We start from the raw sequence: 20,985 nt of genomic DNA, 5'->3' as shown, positions 1-20,985 counted from the left end.
ACTGTATTTAGGTCAACCCTTTCGAGAATTTTTGTATATTGTTCCCTTTTATTTTTTCTATAGTTTTATTTTTATTTACATCATGTTGGCCTATATGTACATATTTTGTCCAATTAATACACTTCTATTTGATCGTAAATTTAAAGTTACATATTTTTATAAATAAGTTTCAAAGCTGTTGTTTTTGTGATTTAAAATTATGTTTGTGCATATATTTTTTAGCTAATTTTTTAAAATTTAAAATTTCACGATCATACAAAATTTTAATGATAAATTTTAAAAATTTGATCTAAAATATATTGTCAAAAACTATAAAAATTCTAACTCTCTCCTCAGGAGCTTGCATCTTTACTCTCTTGATGATGCAAATTCACAATTTAAAGATTGAAAGTGAGAAATACTTACCATTCGTACAATTCTCTCTGTTCTTTAATCGTTACACGATTTAATTAATTACATTAATTTATTAGTATCTATTACTTGGAACTTAGATAATTAGTTTTATTATGAACAATTATATCATCATAGCATTATTTTGAGGTCTTTTTTTTTTCTTCTTGTTCTAAGTATGACAAGTATGCTAAAAATAGGAAGATGGTGGCGTCACAGTGTGTGGGTGATGGAAGCAGCTACCATAAATGCCGACAAGTTCCCTCTATTCCCACCCTTTCACTTTCTTTCCTTTGTTTCCTCAATCCTCAACCACCATTTCTTTCCTTTTTTACTTCGTCACATCGACTAGACGAATTCAGAATTTAAATTATTTAATAGAATTTTTAGAATATGAATGAAAGTTATTAAATTCATATGAAGATATAATACTTGTAAGTTAGGACTATATTGTCTATGGTCAAAGTATTTTTCATCTTCTTATAACTAGTTAGTGTTCAAATTAGGTTATGTGTCTTAATTAGTTTATATGTCTCAATTTATGTGATATATTTTGCTTTTTGAGAGTCCGATAATTTAAGTTTGACCGAGAAATTGCTCATAAAATTTTCAAAAATTTCAAAATGAAATTTATATATTTGTAAACTACATAAAAAGTACTATAAGTCACAATAATTGATAATTCAAAGTATTTAAAAGATATACGAAAAATTTATAATCAAAGATAGAGTTATTTGAATCATAAAATCCGAAATGTATCATATAAATTGAGACAGAAAGAGTATTTTTTTCGTCAATACATATATCAAATAATTCTAGGTACCTATTAGAATGTAGACGGACAAAAAAAAATACTTTGATTTTCGTTTGTCTCCGTGGAAATTTCAACTCCACAATATTGTTTTTTGTCTTGGAGTCTTTTAAGTAAATATTCGGTGCCATTTTGCTGTATATGTGGTGACGTTATTCAATTACTAATTAAGGAAACTTAAGTTTATACATTAGTACTTGCTTAATTAGTCAGATATTACTTCAAAACTAGATGAATGTTTACATTTAAGTATGTATAGTCACGACACGAGTAACTACAACATATATACTGATTAGAGTAATCTCACACGTAGGGTTTGAAAAGGATAGCACGTACATAATATTGATCATATCTTAAGAAGATAGAGAAATTGTTTTCAATAGATATTCGATTTTAGCAGAATATATTATAAATCAAATATGTAAAATAAATAGAATAGTGAAGAAATCCATATTGAAAACAATAGAGAATAAAACAGTAACAACAACAAATAATATCAAATTAATCGACCATTTAATTCAGAGGATAACAATCTTTTACTTCAGTTATTCTTGTTTTTTAGCTAATTATTCTTAGTATTATTTTTTATTTGAATAAATCAGGAAGTAATCGTATGTTCTAATTAGGTGACGTAAATGTACTTTTAACTCATATAGAAACTTATACATCTCCAACAACCCCAAAAAAACACAAAATCCGGACCCCAGATATAAACATTAACCAAACTATTTCAAAACTTTACACCTTTCAAAAATAATTAAAAGATTTTAGCAATTATTTTGTTATAGCTAGATAAAAATTAGAGTAAGTAATATTTTCCATTGGAACAGGCTTTTTGCAGGTGTACAAGACGTCACTAAACTGAAATACTGAACCGACACGCTATCTTATTTCCATTCTCGTGCTTACTGTAAAGTAATTTCAGTATCCTTTCACTTTTACCTCACTTTGCCAAAAAATAAAAAAAATTGTTTCATAAATGATAATCTCACCATAGGGAGCACATGATTTACTACAGTAAAAAACTATCCGTTAGTATTAATTCATACTACACTTTTCATTTTCATAGTTCATTTTATCTAATTTTTAAAGCTAAATTTGATTAAATTATCTTTACGTCATGTCATGTATAAATTAAAACTTAATTTTCTTTAAAAATATTGATCAAACTTTATATCATTTGTATCTCGAAATTTAAATTACCTTTGACTTTATTAAAAGAATTATATAAACTTTATTAGGGTTTTAGAGAAAAAGAGAGAAAAAAAAAATTAAATCATGAAGAATCAAGTTTAAAAAGACCATCTTTTATTTTTCTTCTTTAATTTGGGTAATTGATGTCCACACCCTCTTCTTTCTCTTATCTTCTCTTCTGATCTTCATCTTTCTCATCACTAATCATTTTTCTCCTTTCTCTTTTTTTCTTCTCTCACTATCAAAATTCTCTAAATATACAACAACCCCACTTTAGATCTGTTTTTTTTTTCTTTAACTTAAGATGATGTAGATTTTTATTTTCTTTTTTTTGAATAGTCAATTTTTTTTAATTAATTCATAAGATATATAAAGTGTGAAAGAACAGAAAAAGTGTGTAGGTGGGTAGTTGAGAAGTGAAATTAAGATGGAATTTGATGAAGACCACGAAGAGCAGGAACAAGAAATTGGCGCAGCGGGAGTAGAAAATTATGTAACAACGGGGAACAATAGTGGAAGAGAAGAAGGGATTTCCCCTAGTAGTATTGGTAGAAAAAGTAATGTTAGGTATAGAGAGTGTTTAAAGAATCACGCGGTCGGCATAGGTGGCCACGCCCTAGATGGGTGTGGCGAATTTATGCCGGCCGGTGAAGAAGGTATTATCTCATAACTATATCTAGAAAATAGTTTATGTTATCCAAAATTAATTAATTTTTGTATATTATGTCTTGACAGGAACTATGGATGCACTTAAATGTGCGGCGTGTAATTGCCACAGGAATTTCCACCGTAAGGAAGCGGAAGGTGAAGTATTTCATCATACCCCACCTCCCCACCTTACTCACCATCACCACCCCCAATTTTCACCTTTTTCTTCTTATAGAACCACCCACCATCCGTCTGGTTACCTACATGTTAACCAACTCCCACATCAGCGCCCTTTGGCGCTGCCATCTACTTCTAGGGACGACGAAGATATGTCGAACCCTAGTAGTAGTGGTGGTGGGGGTGGGAGTGGTGGGGTGGGTGGTTCAAGAAAGAGGTTTAGGACAAAGTTCACAGGAGACCAAAAGGATAAAATGTTGGCATTTGCGGAAAGATTGGGATGGCGTATGCAGAAGCAAGATGAGGCATTAGTGCAGCAGTTTTGTGCAGAGACAAATATCAAGAGACATGTTTTCAAAGTTTGGATGCACAACAACAAGCACACTCTTGGTAAAAAACCCTAAACAAAATTTGCTTAATTTTGCTTTTTCACCTTTTTATAGGGTAAAAAGAAGTAAATTAAAGCATATATCTATTTGATGGAGCTAGCTAGGAGGAAAAAAATTGGAAAAAGGAAGCTAGTTTTAATTAATTTGATCATTATTATGCCAAGGATTTGTTGTAAGAGAGTACTATTATTATTATTAAATTTAACATTTTGATGATGAGTAACTTGTTTAGGGTTCCTAATTACAAGTACGTACTAGCTAGACATTGTTAGTCAGTCACCTTTGGTACTTTCTTTATTTAAATTATTTTCTTCCATCTGAATTTTCTTACGTGTTACTGGATATCTAATATCTTATGTGCAATATTGATGAGTTTGATCTTTGCTTATTATACACCTTTGAGTGTTGATTATTAATCTTAATATTTATTATTTCTTGTAAATTATTAAGCTGTTTGTTCATTTTTTGGCGTTTTGTTGATACATCATATGATAATATTGGTGAATGAAGAAGAAATTGTACGTGTTCAACATGCAAAGGTTATTACATTTTTTTCCCATTTGTCAATGTGTTTGATGATCTTGATCTTCACATGCTCCATTGCGGCTGTCTTAATTACTTTTACCTCTCTTCAAAGCTTTTTTTTGTTTTCTATCTCTGTGTGTATGTGTTCCTAGCTTAGCATTAATTTCTCTAACTCTCAACTTCCACCTTCATTTAATTTGTTTCTCATATCTAAGCTATAGTCTTGAAGAATATTTATATGTATTATAGTATATAGTCTATGTATAAGGACTTAAATGTCATTTAAAAAATCCTTGCCTTAATTATAAACATAGCTGCAAAATGTAAACATAGCATATATAGTGATGCTACTAGCTAGATTGTCTCCTTCATGGTATAACTACTTCTTCATAAATTCATTCAAGATAAGGGTTGGTAGATTATTAGCTTCTTCATACTGCATTTTGGTAGTTAAGAAAATTAATCACGTTTGTAGCACGTCTTAAATCCTTATGCTATATATACATGTTGTTTATTCATTTAAAAAATAAAAAAGGGGGTTTTGAATCTTGTTTAATTAAGTTGTTTATTCTATACATGCATGAACCAGAAGCAACAATAATACACTAGTACTGTACATAGTTACAAACATGAATGTCACACTACATCAAAAATGATCTTTAGTGGCAATTGCCGCTAAATATATATTTTTAGCGGCAATTAGCACTCTTTGTATACCTAAAAGCTTTAGTGACATTGGATCTAATGGCACTTAACTAATGTCGGTAAAGACTTTAGCACTCTTTATTAATGTGTATTTATTGCCGCTAAAAGTTGTTTTCGTTGTAGTGTTGACATCTTTTCTGACTATGTATGTGTAATTGTACACCACGATAATGAAGTTGTCTTAGGTTGGCTGGTTTGGGTGGGTGGGTGGGTAGAGGTGAGGGGGTTGCTAGAAGAAGATAAATTGAGTATGAGTTCGGTCTAAACAAGCAGAGTTATTCGATACATATACAAGAGGCAATAATTATTCGATGAAGTAGTTTAAGTGGAGGGAGGGGATTGCTAGAAGAAGATAAATTGTGAGTATGAGTTCGGTCTAAACTAGAGCAGAGTTATTCAATACATATACAAGAGGCGATAATTATTCGATGAAGTAGTTTAAGTGTGGGAAAGCTTGGGATACAAAATCCGGTTGTGGTGCATTACTTTGGCTTATATCCAGAGGCGGCTCAACAGCTTTGAAAAAAAAGCAATTGCCTTAGGCCCCAAAATTTGAGGGGCCTCATTTTTTTTTAAAAATGATAGGTTATAAGTATTTTTTTTTTTTTAAAAAATATAGAGTATTACTTATAGAAAATAAAATCTTTTCATAAAAGAGCAAAGAAGTAATAGAAGTTCGATAAATTATGAATATTATGTCTCAAGAAAAATTAAATAATTAGCTATAATAAACTTCATAAAAAATATATATTTGAATTTAAGGCCTCCATTTGGATTTGGCTTAAGGCCACCGATTTATTAAAGCCACCCCTGCTTATATCTTTATATTTTTTCTTTTGACAATTCACTAAACAAGAACTGCGAAAAGTAGATTTTTAATCCAATAAAATTGAATGAGTTTTGTATTATTTCGAACTCGGAGCAAAAAAAATTAATTTTGATTCTGCCTCTGCTGTTGTTATCAAAACGAAGACGTTATACCGTGAGTGTTATTCATTTTTTTTTTTTGAATAATTATTCATTTCATATTACCAACTTCATTTCATAAGTTCTAAATAAAAAGCATACTTCTCTTCTTAACAAAAAAAAATGAGGAAATATAACTCGATCTTCAATTCCAACTTATTAAATTCTAAATAAAATGAAAGATACGGTCAAATGTCAACTAAATATATGGGTGCGCGCAGTGTGGAACTATTATGTATAACATGCAGATTCAACCGTAAAGAGTTTCACATCAGCCTTTAAGGGATGTGTAGCCTTTTTTTAATATAATTTTTGACAATTTTCCCTTCTAAATTTGAGGTTCAATTAGGCTCAATATCTATTCATTCACATGATATCATTGCATGATTTATAGTCAATTCTCATTTATGATATTAGACCTCCATATTAAATTGCGCTCGCATACATATATCAGATGTCCAACCTTGTGCATTACGTCCCATATAGCTCCTTAAGAGATCAATGTTTGATCTCCTTATATCTTGAGAAATTCTTCAAAATTAGGTTTTACTATTGAGTTAAGCTAAGATTCATTTTGTTACGAGTCTAACTAAACCCTATAATTATGTTTTAAAATATCATAGGAAAAAGGTATATTCAAAATTCAGTTACCAACACCGAAAATCATATCCTATAATCAAGAATACACAAAACTCAAATCTTGAATCCGCCTCTCGGGAAGGAGTTAGAGGATTGATGGATGGATGAAGTTGGGCAGTTGGAAATAATGTTGGAGAAAGAGTGTAGTAGTAAAGAAACTGTCGGAAAAATGATCACAAGCTCGGTCTCATGTTGCTTTATTCTGTTTCAGTATAAACATGTGGGCCTTTTTCTTTCTTCCCTCTATCTCATCATATATACCAAAAACAGACATTAATCATTTTTTGTTTTCTCACAAATTAATTATAATAAAAACATTACAGCTCATTCCTCCTAATAATATGTGGTCGTTTTTCAACCACTCTCTCCTCTCCCATATATTTTTCATCTTTCGATCGGTAACTTTAATTCGAATATCTTAGGTGTGTTATGAAATTCATTCAATACGTACGAATGTTTAATTGAGTACGTACTCAATAACTTAAAGAGACTAGAATCACTAACACATGAACTTTAAATTCTGACTCCCCTCAATTAATTATATTCTTTGATAATGCGATATGTGTCCTTTTATGAACCCCATTAACCACATTTGATGAAATTATTTTCTTTAACGTTTTCAAGTAAAGTACCTGTAGGCCATGTGAATTTGGTGTCTTTAAGATAATGATGCTCTTTTGTTTTTCTCCGTCTGTTTGGGATGCTCTGCCACAAAAGGAAAAATAAATAAAGTGGAGTATTTAGTTATGCCTTTTATCTCTCCACTTTTTCTATTCTTAATTAATACCCTTTTCACATATTTATTTACAAGTATTAGTAATATTTAACGGGAAAGAGACAAAAAAAAATTTAATTATTTAGTATTTGTTGTCATATTTTGATTTGTTGAAAGTTAACTTATATAATCTTTAAAGTTAAATTAGATTAATTTAATATCTTAAAATTATACTTTAAATATGTATGGAAATATTTCAAGCCAGCACACGGCGGATTATGAGTTGTGCAAATACAAGTCACAAGATGCAATATACTAATGTATTTAAAAACTTTAATTTATTTTGTTAGTAACAAAGCTAGTCAAAATAGGTTTAGTTTTTGATGGATGTGAAAGCTAGCTAGCATAGCTACTTGATTATTTAAAAGAAAACGCTATCTAAACCAAAACCATCCAAATTAAATTATCATTAGAATGTCAAATAAGCGCGTTAGACTGATTTTGAGAAAGAAAGGGAGAGGGAGTCAAAATGAATTATATTAATAAAGGACGTCCGTAACCCAACTAATTATTCAATTCTTATTGAATTTTTAAATTAATAAAAAAAGCTAAGTACCTAACTAAAAAAAATTCTTTTAATATAGTTATAATAACATATCAAACAAAAACTTGAAATCTTAAAAATATTTAAACTAATTTTCGTAAGTCAATTTCGACTGCATATTATTTTGATAAGCTAAATTAGATAAATCAAAATAAACTAAGTGAATCAAACTTAAATAGGTCGAATAAATTAGATTCTCCTAAACTAATTTTTCGATCCCTAGTTTTGATATATTTATGAGAAGGTATGGAAATGGTTTACATCATGTGATGGAACATTAAAGTGATTTGTTATGAAATGATTTGAACCTTAAAACCTCTCAACATCAAAGTTATTTGATTGGTCTAATAATCCACACAATTTTTTCAACTAAATTGATCTCCAATCTTCATCTTTTGACTTTTTGTTAAGCTTTTAGCATATGCATTACTGGTGTATTCTTCCACGATCCAATCCCTTGACCTCTCAACAGTGTTTGATTTAGAAAATTGTGTATTAAGTCAAAAGACAACTAATTCTTAATTGGAAGCGGATCTCATTTATTATTATTATTATTATTATTATATATATGATTGATTTACATAATTAATTATGATAATTTCACTAGAAAGAACTTATTTAACAATTCTATGTTTTCGTCGTATGTGACAATACTTTTCATTATAATACATAACCCTCTCAACTTTTTATGTTCTCAAGATTAATCATCTTCTAATAGTTGAGAATTGAGATAGATTAGATAAATTACATTGGTGTATCGATACTTCATACTTCATGAGTATACTACAAATATAAAGAACAATCAAAGCACGCTTAGAGTTTATCTTTTAAGTGCAAGAAATATTGCATGAAGAAGTAGAATAATTCAAAATTTTCGAAAAAATATGAGGAAGCAGACTATTATTGAAAAAGTCACAGCCTGTTTAATATGAAAATGTATGTTCCCGAATGTACAAATTCCTTTTTGTCTTCTTCGTTAATAAATTGGCCTTTGACCCCTCATTTAATTTTTTTCAAAAAAATGAAAATGTTTGTTCAAATTGCATCATTTCTCTTGATAGATATACTCTGTTTACTTTTACTTGTCACATCTTGACTTGACACATTCATTAAGAAAAAAATTATTGATATAGGTATTTTACCAAATTATTCCCAATTAAATGATGTCTTAAAAAATGATTAGAAAAATAAATATCAAAAGAAACAAATAAAAATGAAAATTTATTTTAAGAATAAATAACAAGTAAAAGTTAACGGAGGAAGTACATTTTCAGAAGAAAAACATCTATTCACTTTCTCTACACCTCTTTAAAAACCTAACAAATCCTAAAAGTCAAATATTTATTGATGATATCATTGATGGAAAAAGCTAATTTGATTTAAAGCAGAGGATGTTGACTATTTCTGAAATTAAGAGAATGTATAAATTACATCATGTGATGGAGTTTGAATTTTTAGCCTAATTTGCATGATTTGACCTTAAAAGCCTTCCAACGTCAACAATCCTATTTTTTCCCGTACATGACCTAATTATCACACCATTTTCCAACAAATTATCTAAGTATCCTTGGGTTTTTAACGCATTTTTACCTTGTGTAGTAATTCATCAGAAATTTGATGAAGTTTGTTCAGATTTCTTATCACTTATATTAAGGATGTACAAAATCAAATATACACTCATATACAATTATTAAACTCTTAACTTTTATGTACCACATAACATTTTAAAGAAAGGTATGCACTGGATCATCCTTCGCCTAATATGACAACACCCATGCATTCAACCGCATAAACTTAAATATTCAGTAAATGTATAAAATATGTATAACCATGCATAATTGATGTATTTGTGTATACCGGGTAAAAAGAGGTACACTATTATGTATAGATATTTATTTTATGTATACAATAAAAAATCTGTGCAGAAAAATTATATAGTTTTTAATTATTATTTTGATGGACGAGTATACTTGACAAATATCCCTTTAAATTTTAAGTTAAAGCTGCCCTAATTTATTTTGTAATCATGGAGCCTGAAGTAAAGGGACAGATCAATGTGGTCCAATTCAAATATTACATGGATGACCAAATGAGTTGGGCCAATATTGACTCTAAATCAGAATGCTAGACTTGCAAGCCAAGAATTCCTAATAATACTTCATTTGATAGTAACGCGTGCCAAATTAGACTATGATTCAAATGATTATATGCTTCTAAAATTGGAAAAGTTACAAATATATATAATTCGATCAACTTATTTATCGACATGAACAAAATATATATAATGTATACATATTAATGTATATATTGTGTATAAATATATATAGTTTGGTACGTAAACTTTCTAGTGGAAAAGAGATGTTCACCTTTAGATAGAGCGAGATAGGGTTGCGTATCGGTCGGTATAGTTTGGTTTTGAAGTTTATCGGTTTGACTTATTAATTATTGATTTGTAAAGATGCTAACCTGTTATAGAATCATTATGATATTTGTTTATCGGTTATTGATCATTATCGGTTCGATTATCGATTTAACCGTTAAGATTTGACATAAAAAATCATTAAAAATTACTTAGATACAAGGTGACTAACCAAATGAACAATGTATATGAGTTCACAAATTGCATCTTGCTCAAAAGCAAATACTTTTACAGAATAACCAAGAATTTGAGACAATCAAAAATAAAAGTAGGAAAACTAAACTCTAAGTCAAGGACTTTATATATAAAATGGTATAAATATAATTATTTAATTTACTATCGGATTATCCGTTAACCCATTAAAAAAAATCTTAAAACATTAAGAACCAATAACCCGATAAAAAAAAAAACATTATCAAAACCACTAAATCAATAACCCCTTACTGATAAATCAATAAATTTTTTCGATTCAAATTATCAGTTTTGATTTAATTTTGAACCCCCGGAGGCGAAACGATGTGTGTCCTAGCGACTCGTATACTCCAAATCAGGGAAATAACTAATGCAGTTCTCACATATAATTGAATGATGAACACTTGAGGCCATAACAAGGACAAAGTAATATTAAATTTTGTGGGGAACACTTAGTGAAGGGAGCTTCTATAGCCTTTAATTCCTCAAATGACAATCCATTTTTAACCTTCCAAGGCTTGTCCACATTTTTTCCGTTTACTTTTATTTGTTACGTTTTATTTATGATAATCAAATTACATAAATTTTAACCAATATTTTAAAATGTATGTTTTCATCATATTAATATAAAAAGAGTCACGATTTATGTAGTATTTTTTTGTATGATTTTCAAACATTTTAACTTTATTTTTAAATATTGAATTAATTTCAGAAATTGACACAATAAGTAAATATGAACCGAAAAGAGTATATGATAACGACAAATTGCATATATCAATGTGGAAGAAACAAATAAAACAAAGTTTGTTCTAGGGATTGTACAATTCAATAATGGGACAAGTGCCGTTGAGTTAGCTAGTTGCATATATACACCACAAGTTGTAGGATTTTAGGGCAGTGTAAGTCAAAAATAATTAATGTCCAATAGTATTAAAAGACATTTGATATTTACAATTCATTCAATGAATAAGGACATAAAATTATCCAAGTTTTCTTCAAGAACCATAAGCTCTTTATTCTATCGTAAAATTATATAAAAATGATCCAACTTGTGGATAATCCAAGTCTTGTCAAATTTTGGATTTCTTGTACAGCTCAAAGTTTGTGAATTATTTTGAACGTTGACATTAATATTGTAAAACAAAGAAACATACATCAGCCATCATCAGAGGATTTGTTTGTGACTTCTTCTTTTGGAGAGCTTGCAATCTAGTTTAACTTTTGCGAGAAAAACTCTATGAAGAGATTGTATGTACTAGCATGTGAAAAATAATAAAATATTGAGGAATAACTAGTTATAACTATTGTTGACTAAGAGATCGATCTTTATAAGATTATCAGACCATTTGAAATTGCTATTAAAAATAACTTATTTCTCGAAGCATTTTTTAAAATCAAATTATATGTTCAAATAAAACTTCAACTTCAAATCAATCTGATTTCAAATCACGTTATAAAGATCTATTAAGCTCAAACTATAGAGTGGGCCTCATCAGTGGCGGAGCCAGGATTTTTAGTAAAGGGTGTCAAATATTTGCGCTGCTATCAAGGATAGAACAAACAACCTCGAACAGTTTTTGCAACCCCTTAGCCACTACACTAAATCTTCAACTTGTATCAAGAGGTGATTTGACCTATATATACAATCTAATTTTTCGACGAAGGGATGTCGCCTGACACCCCTTGCCTAGGGTAGCTCCGCCCATGGGCCTCATGAGCAATATTTGTGGCTAATTAATGGACTGGATCGAGAGAGAAGCTCAGTGTAGCTCTATGAAACTGAGTTGGAAAAAAAAAGAGTCAAAAGTAATGGAACATAAATGGATGGAATGACCATAAAATTATGACAGTCCAATTATATATATATTTATATAATTTAGACTATGTGGAAAAATATAGGTATATAGAAGTAAACTGTATTTTATTTCATAACGTGTGGTGTTCTACATTGCTATAAATTATAGCTAGTTAAATATATACAAATACAAACAATGATTGCATTATTACTAAGAAAACTTTTAGTATATATATAATTTGATCTGCCGAAATAATAGGTGCATACATAATGCAACCAAAATCTACTATATATTCAACTATATATTCTAGATCTGAACTCTAAATATTTGAATATTTAGTTTTTTTTTTTTTTTTCAAACGTACTCCTTTCCTGCGTTTATTTTTGGTTGTTTTGTTTGAATTATGCACTCATTAAGAAATAATAATTAATATGAATTTGAGTTTTCGAAAGCGATTGAACTAGTTAACTATATGAGACTCCCACTAAGATTTTTTATTATAATATTCATATTAATTAATGTTTAATCTTAAATCACGAGAAATGATTTGAGGAATAAATTATTAATATTAAGGTTAAAACATGAAGAAAAAATATCTTGATATATTAAAGTATTTAACATAACAAGTGAAAATTATTTAAAAAACAATATTTTTAATGTAATAAACAAGTAAAAAGTGAACTGAAAGAGTGATAAATAAGACACTAAACTATTCCTACATTACAACATGATACACGATAGTTTATTATAAATGAAATTAAATAGAGGAAGGTTAAAGCCGCTATACATAAATGCTCTTACTTCACCTATTATCAACAGCCACCTCTCACTTAATTAATATCTCCATTATTACTAAACAATAATCTTCCAAATTTCTGCCATCCCATGTTCCACTGAATCTCAATCCTCACTTAATTTAAAATTAAAAGATATATATGTGTCTAAGCCATTTTTTCATATTTCTATCAACAGTTCCTTGTTGAAAAAAATTATTTTTGAAGGCAAGATCTAATGTTGGGAAGAAAATTAAGAAAAGCAAATCAAATACTTCAATTTTTTTTCAAAGCTAAACCTTTGCTAGCATTAGTCATTAGATTTTTATATTTCGGGAGTAGATTTTGATAATTTATCTACATATATGTTTTATCATGAAATTTGATTAGATATTAAAAATTAAATTTTTAAGTTTCTAAAAACTGGCTCAGACTAGTTTTGAATTTTTGGGACTTCACTTACAAAACTTCAAAAATTTACTTAGTATAATAAATTGTTCATATGTAACTTTAAAAATTCAAAATTTTAAATTTCAACTTCAAAATATACGGTGAAACGAGAATTTATTTCATAGAATCAACTAACTCAATGGTGGGAATAATAGATACATGAGTGTTCTTAGAAACAGTGTTGTCACAGCCTGAGAAGTACATCTAAGTCTTGAGAGAAAGTGACCTGCAGTTTTTGCTTCTTTTGGAATATGTCTATCTAAATTTTTTGTGATATTTTATAATTAAAATTATTTTTATGTACAAATTTTGAGTGTAGTCTCAAAATATTTTGTAAGTAGATTAATAATATTGATGATAATGACATAACTTGAGAACCTATATATGCTCTAATACATACAAATTACAATATTGAATTAAGTAACATTATTGCATGCATAATCTCAACAAGGTATATTAGATTTCAATTCTATGAGCAAATACAAATTTCTCTTTCAAGCAAAGAAAATTATCTTAATGGTGAGAAAAAATATCCATAGAAAATTATCTTAATGGTGAGAAAAAATATTACAAATGTCTAAAGTTACAACAAAAAGGCAAGGAAATGAATAATACAACAAGCAAAGAAAAAAATGATAGTAATACAATCAATTACTCTCCCTTTTGGAGATCATATCCATAGAAATCTAATAAATAGGATTTTAGAAAGGTTTAACGTACGTATTTCTTACCCCTACTTTCTGAAACTGTTTTTGAATGACCCTCGGCTCAAGTACGATGTTTTCCTACATCAACTAGCAATTTAGAATCCTCTAATTCTTTTCCATTTGGTTTCTTTACAAACTTAACCACAACCCCATTACTATTATTCTTGTGCATTAACCTTGTACTACTTTGTATCATGCCCATTGATCTTGACTTACTCAACCTTACTGTAGGTATCTTCACAGCCAATCCTCCTTTCTTCCTAACCGTCTGATTATTATTGTTATTAGCCAGATCAAACGGTTCAGATGCAATCTCACCAAGTGAACCAATAGATTTCGATCTAATTACTGGTTTTATTTTTTGACCAATCACAGCACTTCCTAATTCTGTGGTCGCCACATTGGATACTTTCCTATTTCTTCTACTTCCCATTCTCGAGATCTTAACTATTTCCATACTTTCATCCAACGGCTCATATTTCACCACGCGCGTTGATTCCCTCACGCGCCCCACTCGCCGCCCAATGTTATTCCATATTGGCGAGCTCATTCGTTTATACACCAGTTTTAACCACTCCACCACCTCCGCCATCGCCGGCCGTTTCGCCGCCGTCTTACGGACGCAACGCGCTGCTACTACGGCTAACTGCCGTAAAGCTCCGTCGTCCTCCGGTGAGGTGAGTCTCGGGTCATAAATATCTGTATACTCGCCGGATTTAATCAACGGCACCGCCCAATCCACCACTGACGGCGGACTGTAATTCACGTCGATTGCGTTCCGGCCACTAATGATCTCTAGTAATAAAATCCCAAAGCTGAAAACGTCAGATTTTGTACTGAGATCACTCGGTGCAAGATAAGCAGGATCCAAATACCCCAGCGTACCCGCCGGCGGCGTACTTTTAACGACGACATCTTCAACATGACCTCTCAAAGACAACCCAAAATCACCAAGACGAGCACTGAAATTCCCATCAATTAGAATATTGGAAGACTTGATATCTCGATGAATCACCGGCGGATTTGAAGAATGTAAAAAATGAACACCCCTAGCAATTTGCAGAGCGAATCGAACACGGCGAGTCCAATTAGGAGGTTTAGAATGAGAATGAAGCAATTCATACAAAGACCCATTAGGCATAAACTCGACAACAATCAATTTATTCTGATTCGAGTCCACCGCATAACCCAACAAGTTAACCAACCGAGGGTGGTGTACTCTAGAAAGAATCTCAATCTCATTTTCCGCCGGAGAATTACTAGAACTATTACGGGGTTCAGTTAATTTACCCCTTTTAACAGCTACAAGAGTGAGCTTAGTTTGATGAAGATGAGCTCTGTATACATATCCATGGCTTCCTTTACCAAGAAGATTATCCTGAGAAAATGCATTAGTAGCAGAGTGAAGATCAGAGTAAGAAAACTCTCTGATTGTAAATGGTTTATTATGAGTTCGAGTTTTTTTGAAGTTCCAAGAATCGCAGGTGGCAATAGCGGATTCGGCATTGCATGAAAGATAACCCATAATAAAGTAAGTTAAAGGAAGAAGAGAAATAGTAGTAATGTGAAGAAGAAAAAATGGGGTATTGAGAAAAAAGTGAAGAGGCAGAGGCCATAACTGAGGAAGAAGAAGAAGAAGAAGAGTGGGTGAAGGTTTGAGGGGTTCGTAAAGACATAAAGCGGTGGTAAAGGACGGGTCTTTCTCTCTCTCTTTTTTTGTATTATTTTAACAGCTTTTGTTAATACCGATTTGAATGGTAACTTGTGAAATGTGTAAACCCAAAGTTTAAAAAAATAGTAGGAGAAAATGATTAAATTAGTCCTTAATGTATGAATTTTGTCCCATTTAGTTCCATATGTTTAAAGTAATTAGTTTAATTTTAAGTCATATACTATATAAATAAAAATAGTGTTTATTTATACACTAACAAGAATTGTGATAGAGTGATAAGTGCTTATTCATCTGTAATCAAAGATCTCGAAATCGAGTCCCTCTAAATTATTGATGTGAATTCAAATTTAGTCAAGTTGCACTAGATATAGGAATCTAAAAAAAAATTCTTATCCATTTTTTATTGTTGTTGTTATTCTTACTTTAAAAGATAAATGAAAGCTCTTCGCATGTAGGAGGATGTCATAAATACTAGAGTATCAAATAGCAAAGTTTGGGAGTATTATTGATAATTTAGATATGTAATTAATAATTTGAAAGGTTTTTTAATAATTTTACTTACGCCCTTTATTTCAAGCATGCCTTGATTTGACTCAATTCTTAGGATATCTTTTACTAGAGGTGTATTAATGATTATTTAAAATTGTAAAATTTGATCACTACTTTATGTAATTAATACTAAGAATATAAGGGGAAAAATATTAAAACTCTCTTGATTTACTAAAATAAATAAATAAAAAATAATAATATGTTTTTAATATTAAGAGTCAAATAAAATAAAACGAAAGGACTAATTCATTCTGACAATAAAAATTAAAGAAAATCATTACTTATATGACTTAATTTTTTTTATCACTTTTTGAAGTACATTGAAAGAACATTTTGATCATGTTTATACATTAAGGATTAAATGGAACCAATCTCAAACCTTAAGGACGATTTTGGTTATTTTTTTTCAAAAGCGAAGATCCTATTGCTGTACACGTCCTCCAATTATATTATTTGTAACAATTTGTCAATATTGGCAACAAATTTCATTCACTTAATCCTTTGACTTTGATAATGTCAAAAAAATATCCTTTTGACAATATTTCTTTTACTTTCCGTCCTTTGAAAACTACTCTCAATATTTCATACTTTACAGCTTAATTTTTCTATTCATGTTTATATTTTTCTCACTCAATCGTGCTGGAAGGAATTATTTTTCTCATAGATATCACCACGTGCATAAAGATTATTATTGAGTATATTTTGATTATTTTTATGAGTGAGAAACCCAAATAAATTAAAGAAATGGGAAACTTATACAATGTCAAAATCTTAAGGGTTAAAAGTTTAAATATGAAAAATCAGAGGACGATTAATTTTACATTCTCTTCTTAATTAGTGAAATAGTAGCTCTTGAAATTTGCACCGATGCATATGTTACTTTTCCTTTTAGTAACGTTGACGTAATTATAAAAGAAAAGATTTGTTTTGCTTCAATAAATAAAAGTAAAGTTACTATGTAATTACAATAACCAATGGGGTAACAAAAAAAAACAATAAAGAAATAGAGGATTCAAGACGCGCCATTCATTAAAATTTTAGGTCCAAACTTAACCTAAGGGCATTTTTTGATCCAATAGGTGTAATGACTTGTTCCCGTCGTTATGGAAAAGTCAACGGAATTTTTTTTTGGGACGGAAAACTTTTTAGTAGTAACTTGAAATTTTATAGCCTAGTCCAGATTTAGACGAAATCGGAGTCAGTGAGGTCTAGGGAAATTTGGTAACAAACGAGAGGTTTAATATGGAATGCGATTACATGAGTGGATAGCTAAGACGTTAAGGAACCCGTACGACTTTACAGAATCGAATTCGGGCAAGTTGAACTCCCGAAACTGATCTTAGCGGGAACGGATATTTTATGAGTATCATGGGTTGAAGGTGTGTTGTGAAATAGGTGTTTGAAACTCTTAATTTAGCTCTCTGTTTCCGTGCAAGCACCTAGGGCGGGATTATTCGCGCCAGGGCGAGGACGCTGTAGCGGGATGAGGTCCGCTGTGGCGGGATAGTCGCGACTTAAGTCGGAAATAAACCTAAAAAACGTCATTATTCTACAACTTTTGTTCGTAAGAGTTAGGAGTCGACCCCAGGCGATCTCTTGGCAGTTTTCTGCAAAATTTGGTGCTAAAGGTAAGGTTTTTACTGCCCTAATCCATGTTTCGATCCGTAGAACTTAATTTCTTGGGTAATTATCGACGGGAGAGGGTTTTGATCTAGGAGTTATGGTGGAAGAAAACCCTAATCTGGAGCTTGGGTTGGCCTAGGGTTGATAATGTTGATTATAATCCGGGTAATTAGGCCTCGTTTATTGATCCTTGCGTTAATTGTATGTTTTTACACCACGAACAAGCGGAAAGAATCCGGAAAGGGAAGATCCAACTGCCTTAGGCGATTCAAGCTTGGATTCGAGGTAGTTGATGGTTGTGATTTCATGTTGTGTGATATATGTTTGTTTTTGCTTCATTATGATGCATGTATGTATGCGAATGTTGCATTATTGATCACACAAATGATAAATGTGGATAATTGAATGATTGAATGCCATGAATCATGACTTGATTGTATGATTATGAGAATATGCTTGTGATTGTGATTGCGGCTTGTTGAATGGATCGAGTGTTGCGTTCCGACATACTAATTGGGATCGGTTGCTACGTACCGGCATAAACATTAAAACGGGTGTCACGATCCGACACATTAACTTGGAACGGGTACCACATACCGAAACACTAACAGTTTGGGTATGGGTTCCCTAAGAGGACCATTGAATTGTGTTGTGTATCTACTTGTGATGATTACGTTCATATCTAATGATGATTGATATTGGAAGACTGTATGTTGCTCTAAAATGATAACCAATATGTATTATTGAAAACGTGGAATGCTACATTGATCCTGAAAAGATGACTTATATTGTATATGTTTGGTATATGTCTGTTTTATAATGTTGTGGTTACTTGCATGTGTTTCACTTATTGGGATAGCCGCGTGATCCTACCAGTACATTGTGGTTGTGTACTGATCTGCACTTGCTCTTTCTTTGTTGAGTACAAGGCATCTTCAGGTGGCTATTGACAGACCCCGTTTAGAAGACCAATAATCAATTCGAATTCAAGGGTGAACTAGTTCTTCAAGGCTGCCATGAGTTTTCTATGTCTTAGTCCACTCTTTTCGGACTCAGTCTTTCTAGTTAGTTATTCGTATGTTTAATTGGTTGCACTCCTTGTTCTTAGACTTGTCGTAGTAGAGTATTGGTACAATGACTTTCAGGTTCTAAGGGTTGTTCTTCCGCATTAGTTTGGTTAGTTATTTGTTTAAATCTTGGAGTTTATGGGAACTCTATATAATTTCTGCATTTAAACCTGCTGCCGTAATTTTAAATGCCTTAGTTTTGATTAAGTTGTGTAGTTCTTTGGTTAGCCAATTAGTAGTAATGGTTCTCCCACCGGAGGGTTAGTGTGAGTGTTAATCACGACGGTCTGGATCGTGACAATAGAGGGGAAGAAGGATATTTTTGAGTCATTTTAAATAAATTAAGAATATTTTTGACCCTTTATCCAATTTTAAATAGATGAATCTAGAATTTAAACATTATAAGTTTAAGTTTAGAATATTATATTGTAACGGCTCATTTGATTTATTGAGTTGAAAACTTGTTAATTATAATGTACAACTACTTATTAATTTTCTTAAATGCATTTATAAGGTATGGGTTAAAGTTGTTAATGTGATATCAATAAGGAGAAACATGTTGATGTGGGAGGGTCGAAAACAAGGACGAGTTAGTGAGGTCTATTTAATATAAAAATAAATATTTCATCCGTCTCATTTAAATGATATACTTTTCTTTTTAATCAGTTTTTAAAAATGACATATTTCCTTATTTATCAAATACTAAATGACACTATCAATATTATACACATGTTAGGTCCTACTTATTTAACAAAAAGTCGAAGTGTACTTTTTTTTAAAATATAGATTTTGAACATTGCAAACTTTTTCTATATTTCTTAAATTTTGTGTCAGATTAAACTATATCCCATGAATTAAGACGAACGGAGTAAAATGGTTGTAGTAAACCGACTAAATTGGGATGAAATCCACAGAAAATATGAAAGAACCCGTTTCACAACCAAAACAAGCAAACAAGTAATGAAGATAACAATAATTTAATTGAGTAGACATCAATAGTTAAAAGTTTTCATTGTATTCTCCGCAACAGCGCCAATTATATTCAAATATATGGGTAACAAAATACTAACTTATTCAAATAAGAAGTACTCAGATAAAAGCAGTCAACCAATATACTTGTAATAGTCAAAAGTTAGTATCGATATGCGAAGCAGTGGCGTGCAATATAATAAAAAGAAGATTCCAATGGGTGATACGTGTTTTCATTTTTAATCAGAGATTTTTATTTGAGTTCAAAATATAACATCGTTTATATTAAGATTTTTTAGTGATATTTCAAATTAGTTAGACCTCAAAACGAGTCGGGAAACAAAAATAGAAAAGAAGTGGCGTGCAAATGGCTTAGGGAAAAGGAGAGAAGAGAGGGGGAATATTTCGGGTACGTGATCTAGATACAGTAGGGTCAAAATGTTCCCATCATTTAATCAACTTTAATTATTATTTAGTGTTTCTTTTGCTTTTTAGTCTCCCCTTTTCAGTATAATACTCTTATTAGTGGGTTTTTTAAAAATTATTAAAGTTTCATAGAGTATAGTAGTATACTCGCTCTAACCATGTACAACATAATTTTATGCAATTCAAAATTTCTCTACCATACAAAAGTTTAAAGAGTGTTATTAGGGGGCTCTAAGGGTCGCAATTTAAATTAATAAGGTCAATAAATATTGAAAATCGTAGGATTATATAAAAATAAATCAAATAATAATCTTTTGGTTCCTTATAATGAAAGTTGTTACGATGAATCTTGGAAGAACAAAAGGATAAAAAAGGTGGGGTTAATGATTTGACTATAGATATAGGTCTATTCACTATCAAATATCAATTCCAATAATAGTTACACATTTCGTCTTTTTCTTTTTTTATCAACGTTTATATTTCAATTTGGGAAAATGCATAAGTACCCCTAACCTATGCCCAAAATCTCTGAGACACACCTAACCTTTACTAAGGTCCTATTATCCCCAAAACTTATTT

At 30.6% G+C, this 20,985-nt stretch overlaps 2 protein-coding genes across 2 annotated transcripts; one reads left to right on the top strand and one right to left on the bottom strand.

Annotated features, from left to right (window-relative positions):
* Window positions 1-2,546: 2,546 nt before the first annotated feature.
* On the top strand, window positions 2,547-4,002 carry LOC102589921 (zinc-finger homeodomain protein 2). Its single transcript, XM_006338032.2, has 2 exons — window positions 2,547-3,051; window positions 3,131-4,002. The coding sequence occupies exons 1-2, from the start codon at window positions 2,823-2,825 to the stop codon at window positions 3,622-3,624; spliced, it is 723 nt and encodes a 240-aa protein (XP_006338094.1). The 5' UTR covers window positions 2,547-2,822; the 3' UTR covers window positions 3,625-4,002.
* Window positions 4,003-13,925: 9,923 nt separating this feature from the next.
* Window positions 13,926-15,918, bottom strand: LOC102589584 (serine/threonine-protein kinase-like protein At3g51990). Its single transcript, XM_006338031.2, has one exon. It carries the CDS (start codon window positions 15,623-15,625, stop codon window positions 14,162-14,164), a length of 1,464 nt encoding a protein of 487 aa, XP_006338093.1. The 5' UTR covers window positions 15,626-15,918; the 3' UTR covers window positions 13,926-14,161.
* Window positions 15,919-20,985: the final 5,067 nt, after the last annotated feature.

The sequence above is a fragment of the Solanum tuberosum genome, unplaced genomic scaffold, assembly GCF_000226075.1.
Source record: "Solanum tuberosum cultivar DM 1-3 516 R44 unplaced genomic scaffold, SolTub_3.0 scf00002, whole genome shotgun sequence".
In the NCBI taxonomy this organism is placed as follows: domain Eukaryota; kingdom Viridiplantae; phylum Streptophyta; class Magnoliopsida; order Solanales; family Solanaceae; genus Solanum; species Solanum tuberosum.
Note: the sequence above shows the minus strand (reverse complement) of the source record. Positions and strands in the feature narration are given on the sequence as shown.